The sequence below is a fragment of the Babylonia areolata genome, chromosome 1, assembly GCF_041734735.1.
Source record: "Babylonia areolata isolate BAREFJ2019XMU chromosome 1, ASM4173473v1, whole genome shotgun sequence".
Taxonomy (NCBI): Eukaryota; Metazoa; Mollusca; class Gastropoda; order Neogastropoda; family Buccinidae; genus Babylonia; species Babylonia areolata.
This window is the reverse complement of record NC_134876.1, coordinates 5,764,917-5,776,521: the sequence shown is the minus strand read 5'-3', so window position 1 is coordinate 5,776,521 and position 11,605 is coordinate 5,764,917. Positions and strand designations below refer to the sequence as shown.

Sequence of the window (11,605 nt, the reverse complement as noted above, 5' to 3'; positions counted from 1 at the left end):
TTGAGAGTATGTTACTTTGCGAGTTTCATGCATTGTGTTTTTATAATATTAATGATTCTGTTTTATGTTTCTACTACTTTTTATATGCTTTCTTGTTTCACTTTAGGTACTGGATTGTAAAGCGCTTAGAGCTTGCTTATGCTTGTATTATATATATATATATGACAGTCAGTCGTGTCCGACTATGACCATCAGAACAACAGAGGAGGCAACTGCTGTTCCGACTATTTGGGCTAGAATTTGATTATAGTGGAGAGTGTCTTGCCCAAGTACATCCCCACTCTCTCAGCCAAGAGGGTTTTAGGACAGTCGGCGTTGGGATAGTTCCCAAAGGCCAAAGCACTAAGAGCCAGTGCAATATTGCCTCCTAGTTTGAGAGTCGCGTTATATAAAAACAGAAATATTATTATTATTGTATTGTTGTGTATTGTATTGTTGTCTCTTCACAACTGAATTTCCTGTGCAAACTTCTGGCAGTTCTCAGCAATAGTGTGGAGGAGACAGAGAGCATGCATCAACCTTTCTTTTGACTCTCTTGTGTAAACAAAGTGAGTCTATGTTTTAACCCGGTGTTCAGTTGTCTGTGTGTGTGTGTGTGTGTGTCTGTGGTAAACTTTAACATTGCCATTTTCTCTGCAAATACTTTGTCAGTTGACACCAAATTTGGCATAAAAATAGGAAAAATTCAGTTCTTTCCAGTCATCTTGTTTAAAACAATATTGCACCTCTGGGATGGGCACAAAAAATAAAAATAAGAAGCCAAATTATATGCAAACTGAATTTACTATAACAGTCTATATTTTTTTCATTCTCTAAACTTGGCACTTTGATCTGATATTCTGACACAACAACAAGAGCAGTCATTTTTTCATTTTTTGTTCAAACAGGAACTTCTTTTGCTAAGCATGGAAGTTATATTTATTTTGCATGTCTTTGGTGCAGATAGTAAAAAAGGGAAATTAATCTGTAATTAATGCTAGGGGGCTTAATTTGCTTTAAACTGATCTTTCTCATCTTAAACATTACATTTTGAAATTATACTCAATACATAAAAAGCTTGTGTGTTTTACTCTCAGTGCACAGGGCTTTCACTATGTTCATTCGCCCAAGTGGTCTTTTTCAGAAAATACTAAAATCAAAATGACGAGTGGACTTTGTAGATCTACTGGCAGGGCCCTGAAGGTCATGGGCAAAAATCAATTGCGTACACATATTTATGCATATTCAAAGCGCGTGCTCATATTCTTCGTGAATGACACCATTTTGTTTCAAGTTGTAGACCTGCCCGTTCAATCCTATATTCAATCGACAATACACGATAACATGTGATGGAAAGTTGGAGAGGGAGACTGTTAAATATTTATTCAGAGAACGATTTGTGAACACCTCACCACTTACAGGATTATGCCCCAAACTGCCATAAAAATATCCACAGAATCAGTCGGAATTCACAGTTCAAAATAATAAACCATGAGAGTTAATACCCTTGAATTGATGAAACGTGAAAATTTCCAGTCTTGACTTTTCTCAAAATGAAGTGCTTTTCACTTCATACGTTTAGAAGTACTTGTACTTGGCTCTACATGTTATTTGTTTAACAAAATACTCAATTTTCATATCAACTTTAAAACTATAAAACTAGAATGAACATAAAAGAGAAATTGAATCAACCGTGTCAACCGGGTGTAACTAAACTTTTACATCTATTTAGATCCAGAGAAAACGGCTAAATGTTGCAGTGTGATTGCGGCGATAGCCACGTCTCCTTTACCACGGACTTAAAAAAAATTTTTAATTGCCTTAAAGATTTTTTTGAATGCCCAAGATACACTGCAAACACCATAATCGATTTATCACCCTTTAAAAAGCATATTTAAATATCATATTTTTGAACGTCAGTTAAGGAGCCACTATAGTGTAATGGGTAAGACAGTTTCTTCTCACCCAAACACGCAGGGTTTGAATCTACCCTTAGGACTTTTTTTTTTTCTTTTTCTTTTAACCCAAAGCTTTATAATAACAAATACAGAACACATTTTAACAATTAGATCTTTTTTTTTTTAAAGTGTATCACAAGTGAGTCTTGAAGGCCTTGCCTCTCTTGTTTCCTTTTTTTTTTTTTCTTTCCCTTCTGTCTGCAAGTCCAATGTCACACAACACACACTATCTTAAGTGTGTTGCGTTACACTGCTGGTCAGGCATCTGCTCAGCAAGGATGTGGTGTAGCATATATGGATTTGTCCGAATGCAGTAATGCCTCCTTGAGTAACTGAACTGAACTGAACAGCTCAGAAGTCCTGTGCCTGGCGCAGCGTCACGCCCTGATCAGCCATGCTGGCCTGAGCCAGGAGGTGGACGGCACTGAGATCAGCCTGACCGGGGTCAGGTAGGCACTCCACCTCGTACTGCACCGGCACCGCCTCCTGCTGCAACACCATCTCCGCAGGCTGCAGGCTGTGCAGAGACGGCAGGTGTGCTGTCGCCCCCACCACCGCTGTTGAGGGGACAGGGTTCTGGATGTTCTGGGAGGAGGTGGAGGAGGAGGAGGAGAGGGCCGGGAGCTGGACCTGGGTGAGGATATGGGGAATGCTGGCAGTGGAGACAGCAGTGGTGTGGGTGGGCTGGGAAAACGTAGGCATGTGGGTGGGCTGGCAAAATGTAGGCGTGTGGGTGTGGTAGGACGTGTCCAGGTTGGCCTTGGCATCTTGCTGACCCTCCGACACTGACAACACTTGGTGGCCCTCCAAGGGCAGGTGAGCTCCGGCAGGGGCGGGACCCTCGCTGATCTGAATCGCAGTGCCGCCAGCATGCTCGCTCAGGGTGAGGTGGTGGTTGTGGTGGAGGTCCACGGGGGGAGGTGGGGGGTGGTTGCTGATGGTGAGGATCCCTCCTCCTCCGGCGGCCCCTTGTTCGCTGACGGCGGTGATCTGGCTGGCCACCTGCTCCATGACGGCACCCTCTATGGTGAAATGGCTGGAGGGCCGCTCCGTGGTGATGATGATGGCACGGGTCCCCACCTGCTGGCCCTCCTCCGTCCACTGAATCTCGCTGATGTTGCCCGTGTTCAGCCGGATCGTCTGCACCACCTGGGTCTGTGGATTGGCATATAAAATGTGCGGCAGCACCTGTTGCTGCTGCTGCTGAAGGGCTGGTTCCTGTGGCCGCTGGGGTGGGGGTGGTGCTGAGTGGAGGGGTGGAGTGGATTTCTGCCCCTGTGCCCCCACCACCATCTTCGCTTTGGGAGGGTCTGCATGCCCAGCTTTGGTGTGGGACTCCAGCTGGTCTGCACGGTTGAACTCCTTTTTGCACACCTGGCACCTGTACTTCATGAAGTGGGACTGCTCGTGGGTTTTCAGGCTCCCTGCGCAAACAAAAACAAGGGTTGTCAAACTCTAAAAAAATACAAAAAAACAAATGCATACATTTTTTTTTAAGCCAACAATTCATGTTTCAATATCAGAAAACACATCAACAATTTCTTTTTATACAATCTTTTGCAGTTATATACAAACAAATTGAAATGTTTGTTTGTTTTTTTCCACAATATATTTCAATCTATATCATGAAAATATACTGAAATAAAAGAACAACACTGATTAAAGAAATGAGTACAAACATTAAGATTGGTCAGGCAGTTCAGCAAAATCACTGTTCAGAGGAACACACACACACACACACACACACACACACACACACACAAACACTACAAAATTCTGTTTATAAAATTACAAAATCACAATTATCAACCCCCCTTCTTTCACTCACATGTTCTCTAAACACACCTCAGCACAACCAAAGTGTATTTCCAGTCCTCACACTCACTTGCATGTCTGAAGATTCTGCCGCAGTGTCCACACATGTACACCTTGGGCTCTGCTGGGTGCTTGTACTGTTTGTGTCTGACCAGACGGTTCTTGGTGAGGAATTCTCGATCACACTGGTCACAGGGCAATGGCGTCACCTGAGCTCGGGTGTGGGTTTTCAGGTGGTACTTAAATGACGTGCCGCGGAAAAACTCACGCCCGCACTGATTGCATCTGGAAGAGAAAATAAAAAATAAAACCACAATAAAAAAACAAACTGAGGATTACTTTAAGCATGATGATGCACAAATGTTATTTATGATGCACACAACTGTACATGATGAACCATTGCCCAGGGCAAAGAGGCAATGACCCAATCATTTCTTCACAACATAATACATTCCAGAATTTATTTACTTGCTTAATTCGTATCATGAGTTGTCCTTCTACTTATCAGTCTGCTGAAATGATATTCAATGCATGAGAATAAACTGTCACAACTGATTACCTTTTCAGTTTCAGTCTGTTTCAGTTTCACTTTCTCAAGGAGGCGTCAATGCGTTCGGACAAATCCATACACGCTACACCACATCTGTTGAGCAGATGCCTGACCAGCAGCATAACCCAACGCGCTTAGTCAGGCCTTGAGTGCATGCTTACATATTTGTGTACCTATGAAAGTGGATTTCATTTTACGTAATTTCGCCAGAGGACAACACTCTCGTTGCCATGGGTTCTTTTTCAGTGCGCCAAGTGCGTGCTGCACACGGGACCTCGGTTTATCGTCTCATCCGAAAGACTAGACGCTCAGTTTGATTTTCCAGTCAAACTTAGGAGAAAGGGCGAGAGCGGGATTCGAACCCACACCCTCACGGACTCTCTGTATTGGCAGCTGAGCGTCTTAACCATTCTGCCACCTTCCTCCATACCTTTTCAATGGTTAGCAAGACAAAACTAACTCAAACAGTCACAAAGAAAACGAACAAACTAAAGATCTAACAGCAGGCTATCATAAGTTACAGTGAAAGACAATTTACTGTAGCAGCTGATTACCCATTACACCAATAACCTCAAAATTTAAACAGTGTACACACAAGTACAGCTGATCAAAAAGCAGTACACCAACTACTAACAACTTCACAACAGCATTCAACTGTAAGCAAGCGTTTAAATATATCAGCTGAATATCCAAAATGTCACAAATAACTTCATCAATTGAACAGTAAATAAACACACTGAGCATCAAACAGTGAGCTACAATTTCACATCACCATTCCAACAGAATTTTTTTTTTACCCCAGAATTTGGGGTATTTCATTTTCTAGATTTCCATGATGATGACTGACTATAGGGGTGATGAAGATGCTGCTATGGACGTTCATTTAAGGGTTGGGACTACTTGACAAGGCTGAATGGAGACAGATGAGTAGGCAGGCAGGCTTATCTGTCGGTGTGTGTCCTCATATGGGAGAAGAGGCCGATTCTGGATGTGCAGCACTTCCCACAGGTGTTGCAAAGGAAAACATATCTCAGAGTCAACCAGGCTAAGAGACAGAGACACCAGCAGCATTGGTCAGGATTTGTGAGCACTACTCCCAAAGATGCCCAATGAAGTGGATGGCCCTTGATTGTGTGGTCCCAGTCTTCCCGTTCGAGCCCATGGCACACTCAGCTCACATTCCAACACATTCGATACTCCAACTTAACTTTAAACCATCTTTGACAGACCAACAGCAAAAGGATTTTTTTTTCCTAAGATTACGTTTAATCTGACATACATACCGTGACCCACTGGTGCAGACTCCAAAAAATGCTACACACACATGCACACACATGCACACATGTACACATGCATGCAACACACACACACACACACACACACACACACACACACACACATAAATCTTTCTTACAGATATGGCTTGACTCCTGTATGCTTCCTGGTATGAACCTGCAGACTTTTGCTGGTGGTGAAGGATTTGCCACAGGTGGAACAGGTGAAGGGCTTCACACCCGTGTGCTTGTACAGGTGAACTGGAACAAAGGTTTAGAGTCTGTAGGTTATGACAGGTAGTAAAATGACAACTGAAAACAGCAGTCGCGGTGGTGGTGATTGACAATTTTGTTGTCATGAAATAATGTAAAGTTATGATGGTGCAGACTTTGTGTGACCAATTCCAATAATATAGTCTTGGCCGACTGGTGCCCAATCTTTTTTGGGGGAGGCTATTTTTTTGTGAATTGCTAGAAAGTATCACACACACACACACACACACACACACACACACACACACACACACACACATCAATACCCATAAACAGCACATTTGAGTCTGAATTTTCTTAGGAAAATGCACTTTTCAAATACCATTCAGTATTATTATCATCATTTATGAAGATGATGATGATGATTCTTATTTTTCTGATTATATCTGGGATCTATTCCTTCATACAGTAAACAGCCTGTACCCACATCATGAAAGTATCTTAATATTTCATAAATGAAAACTTGCAAACTTGAAAACAGTTAATATATTTACCATATCCATAGTTAATATACACCATATCCAAAAGTATTATGAAAAAATATATATATATCTCACCAAGCAGGCCACACACACATTCATCTGTCAACCAACATTAAGAAATGACTGAGTAAAAGCAAGGACGAGGAGGATCATGAACATACTCCTGTACGCGACATTGCCGCTGACAAATTTCCCACAGTGTTGACACTTGTGGGCGTCTTTGCGACTGCGAATGTTGCCGAAGGGCGACTGCTTCGCTGCGTTCCCTTCACTGTTCTCTGCTGCCTTGTGGTCCACACTGCCACTCAGTGACTGCCCCACATCCTCTGCAGCATCATTTCACACTTTAAATCAAGCAAAGCAAAGACATGAAGTCTGAAGAAGGGTTTGTACCCAGAGATTTAAAAAAATTTTTGCCACACTTGATGACACCTGTCATTTCAGGTTTGTAAGGACCATGCTAAAAAAAAACCCAAGAAACTTAAAATGAAAAAAAATGCACATATCTATTACATCAGGTTATCACAGGTCTGTAAGGATGGTAAACTGTGATTTTTCAATGCAAACAGTTACAAAGACAAAAGACAAACAAAAACAAGAGAGGCAAGGCCTTCAAGACTCATTTGTGATACACTTTAAAAAAAATCTAATCGTTAAAATGTGTTCAGTATTTGTTATTATTAAGCTTTGGGTTAAAAGAAAAAAAAAAAAAGTCCTAACGGCAGATTAAAACCCGACGTGTTCGTATGAGAAGAAACTGTCTTATCCATTACACTATCGTGGCTCCTTAACTGACATTCAAAAATATAATATATAAACATGCTTTTTTAAAGGGCGATAAATCGATTGCGGTATTTGCAGTGAGAACGCTGTTTAAATCGTATTATTCTGGTGTATCTTGGGCATTCAAAAAATCTTTAAGAGCAATTAAAAATTCTTTTTAAGTCCATGGTAAAGGAGACGTGGCTATCGTTGCAATCACACTGCAACATTTAGCCATTTTCTCTGGATCTAGATAGATGTACAAGTTTAGTTACACCCGGTTGACATGGTCGATTCAATTTCTCTTTTATGTTTTTATAGTTTTAAAGTTGATATGAAAATTGAGTATTTTGTTAAACTAATAACATGTAGAGCCAAGTACAAGTACTTCTAAACGTCATATGAAGTGGAAAGGACTTCATTTTGAGAAAAGTCAAAATTTTTGCGTTTCATCAATTCAAGGGTGTTAACTCTCATGGTTTATTATTTTTAACTGTGAATTCTGACTGATTCTGTGGATATTTTTATGGCAGTTTGGGGCATAATCCAGTAAGTGATAAGGTGTTCACAAATCTTTCTCTGAATAAATATTTAATGGTCTCCTTCTCCAACTTTCCATCACGTTATTGTGTATTGTCCATTGAATATAGGATTGAACGGGCAGGTCAACAACTTGAAACAAAATGGCGTCGTTCGCGTTCGCGAAGAATATTAGCACGCACTTTGAATATGTATAAATATGTGTAAGAAAATTGATTTTTGCCCATGACCTTCAGGACTCAGCCAATAGATCTATAAAGTCCACTTGTCGTGTTGATTTTAGTATTTTCCGAAAAAGACCACTTGGGCGAATGAACATAATGAAAGCCCTGTACACTGAGAGTAAAACAAACAAACTTTTTATGTATTGAGTATAATTTCAAAATTTAATGTTTAAGATGAGAAAGATCAGTTTAAAGCAAATTAAGCCGCCTAGCATTAATTACAGATTAATTTCCCTTTTTTACTATCTGTACCAAAGACATGCAAAATAAATATAACTTCCATGCTTAGCAAAAGAAGTTCCTGTTTTAACAAAAAATGATAAAAATGACTGCTCTTGTTGTTGTGTCAGAATATCAGATCAAAGCCACAAGTTTAGAGAATGAAAAAAATATAAATATAACAGTAAATTCAGTTTGCATATAATTTGGCTTCTTTTTTATTTTTTTTTTTTTTTTTTTTTTGTGCCCATCCCAGAGGTGCAATATTGTTTTAAACAAGATGACTGGAAAGAATTGAATTTTTCCTATTTTTATGCCAAATTTGGTGTCAACTGACAAAGTATTTGCAGAGAAAATGGCAATGTTAAAGTTTACCACGGACACACACACACACACACACACACAGACAACCAAACACCGGGTTAAAACATAGACTCACATTGTTTACACAAATGAGTCAAAAACAATATGTCATCAAGCGAAAATATCTATGTAAAGGCACTGTCAGAGTGTCTTTTGTTTGTTTTGTTGTGTGGGTTTTTTTGTCGTTTTTTGTTTTGTTTTTTGATAGCTCACTTGGTTCGATATATGACAAATATGACAATGGTGATGATGACATTTTGTTTTTATAATCATGATCATGAGTCTGTATCAAGTAGATTTATACTATTAAAAACAATCAGTATTACTAATGCAATTTGTAATTTAGTTGCTCTTTGACATGCTGTCACAGAAATTTTCTTCTAAAAAACGATCAACTGATCAATCATTAATTACACTGTTACTGTAAAGCATGGTGGTTCTGCTTCCAGAGCGGAGTACCATTCTCAAACAAGACCCCATATGATGATTGTTATTATTATTTAGCTTACTACATAAACAAATTTAACAAGTGGAGTCACCGACCTACGATTTTTTCCACAGCTCTCGTGACGTCTGTGTCCACACTGCTGGCAGTGGCTGTCTCACCTGCAGCAGAAAAAAAGAAACTTGAACTGATGGGTGCCAGTGTCTCTAGGCTGGGGATTCTTATACCTTTTTGTCATCCCCTTCCTGTCAGACCTTAAATTCATGTGTCTCTGTCTCTGCGTATATACAACTTTATTCTATCAAACAGTATTTCTTTCATGTGCAGGGTATTTTTTGTATTTTGTATTTTTTGTTTGTATTTCTTTTTATCACAACAGATTTATCTGTGTGAAATTCGGGCTGCTCTCCCCAGGGAGAGCGCGTCACTATACTACAGCGCCACCCTTTTTTTTTTGTATTTTTCCTGCGTGCAGTTTTATTTGTTTTTCCTATTAACGTGGATTTTTCTACAGAATTTTGCCAGGAACAACCCTTTTGTTGCTGTGGGTTCTTTCACGTGCGCTAAGTGCGTGCTGCACACGGGACCTCGGTCTATCATCTCATCCGAATGACTAGCGTCCAGACCACCACTCAAGGTCTAGTGGAGGGGGAGAAAATATCGGCAGCTGAGCCGTGATTTGAACCAGCGCGCTCAGATTCTCTCGCTTCCTCTAGGCCATCACTCCACAAAACTGCATCATCAAAGTATATTCCTTTACTGTGTGGGATAACTCTGTGTATTTATATACAAATTCATTCTATCACATTGTGTATCTTTCCTGAAATGGATACATCATAATCATATATCATCAAAGTGTATTCCTTTACTTTGTGGGATAAACTCCATGAACATGTACAAAATTATTCCATCAAACTGTGTTTCTTTCTTCCAATGGATAAACCATATTGGATATTGTCAACAATAATACTTGATCTATTCTTAAATGACTAGAAATATATTCCAAATTAGAACACTGATTTCCACAATTTCACAAGCATGTACATACACATACACATTCAAACACATGCATGCATGCATATTACACCCACACATATCACACACAAACACACACTCACTACCATAACACAAATAAAACTGTTACTCTCTATAAAAAAAATATTTAAAAAATTTTTAAAAAAGAAAAAATAATTTAAAAAACAACAACAACAAAAAATATATACATATATATATAATGATTTCAAAAAGGGAGAGAGAGAGAGAAACGAAGAAAACACATATAATAATGGCAAACACACACTACACACCATAATACTGACTATCTGAAACTCACTGATTTCTGAGGCTCTGATAGCACTTGTGTCCAGTTTTGGAATCTGAAGAAAGAATATGAGATGCAATTCGTCAAATGGTATCACTACACTTTAGAACCTGTTGTGACAGTTTGAAAATATATACCCCCACGCCCCCATCCCACCGCCCAAAAACAAATCCTCAGTCAACAAACGTATTTTGATTTCAGTGACAAAAAACAAAGTGCATTCACCCCCTTTACATAAATGACAGAGAAAGGCCTGTGTCATAATATCCTTCCTTTATATCCTAAAACTGCAAGTTTCTTTCTTTGAATTTTTTTGTTTTATGTGAGGGGTAAGAAAGGGAAGAAAGGTGGGTTTCGTTTCCTTTAAAATCATTTCATGAGTTTTGGCAAGCGGCAGAAGTCATGGACATAAGCAATGTAACAAGCAGATGCCTTTTTATTTGTAGTTATCTCTTTTCATTTTTTTCTTCAACCAATATTATCCCAATCCCCTACCAGATGGGGCATTGAGGAACTGATGTAGACGGGCAGATTTTGTTGAGACCGTGTGCTCATGTTTCAGAACAAATAATCATATACAAGATGATGAAACTTATGATGACAGTGTGATGACACTTTTATTCATTAAATTCAAAATCAACAGGAATTTCCCCCACCCCCAAAACATTACAATTAACCTAACATACCTGACATGACCCACTGGTACAGACTCTTGCAGAGGTTTGATTCCAGTACAAACTACCACTCCATTCATAGTAATAAATCTAAAGTAGGTGTGGTTAGTATGTTACCTCCCTTCTGTGTGCTTATGCAGCGCCCTCTTTTGACAGCACTTGAAACAATTACTTCAGTTTAAAAACCTTATTTTTAACACATTTCATTTTTCCCTTCAAACAACTTCAAATCATAAAACTTTTTTAAAAAATCTTATCGACACTACACAACATCACACACACAAAAACCAGTACACTGAACACCACACAATACAAATAAAATAAATTCAACTAATTCTACTCCAGGTACGTGAAACTCGTACCGTGATAACTTCCCCTGTGGACCAGGTACGAGTATTGTCATACCAACACACTATTCTAATTTCATTTATTCTTGCTTGGTGCAGTTCACATTCTAAACTGAACCGTTTACGGATTCCAGAAGCATGAAAATAAAGCTACTGGAAAAAGAGGGCGCTAGCCAGCGGGACAAAGGGGATGTTACCTACTTCTGGGAGGTTATCGGCCGTAGTTACTTTCGTTTTCTCCGCATAGGCGGATAGTAGTTTGCACAGGACAGGAATGTCAGACCGCTGCTGGAGTCTGCACTAGTTGGGTCACGGTTAAGTATGTGTAATTAAAACAAAGCTTTGTTTGACTGATTAAGTCAACAATTCTCCATCATTT

General features: G+C 39.5%; 1 protein-coding gene across 1 annotated transcript in view; it reads right to left on the bottom strand.

Annotated features, from left to right (window-relative positions):
• Window positions 1-336: 336 nt before the first annotated feature.
• LOC143300041 (uncharacterized) overlaps window positions 337-11,605 on the bottom strand; it is a 28,183-nt gene continuing 16,914 nt past the window's right edge. The window contains exons 12-17 of the mRNA XM_076613630.1: window positions 10,218-10,260; window positions 8,983-9,045; window positions 6,493-6,657; window positions 5,717-5,837; window positions 3,823-4,037; window positions 337-3,361 (exon numbers count right to left, since the gene is read on the bottom strand). Of these exons, the coding sequence (XP_076469745.1) occupies window positions 2,289-3,361; window positions 3,823-4,037; window positions 5,717-5,837; window positions 6,493-6,657; window positions 8,983-9,045; window positions 10,218-10,260 (1,680 nt within the window). The 3' untranslated portion in view covers window positions 337-2,288. The remainder of the gene's footprint in view (window positions 3,362-3,822; window positions 4,038-5,716; window positions 5,838-6,492; window positions 6,658-8,982; window positions 9,046-10,217; window positions 10,261-11,605) is intronic.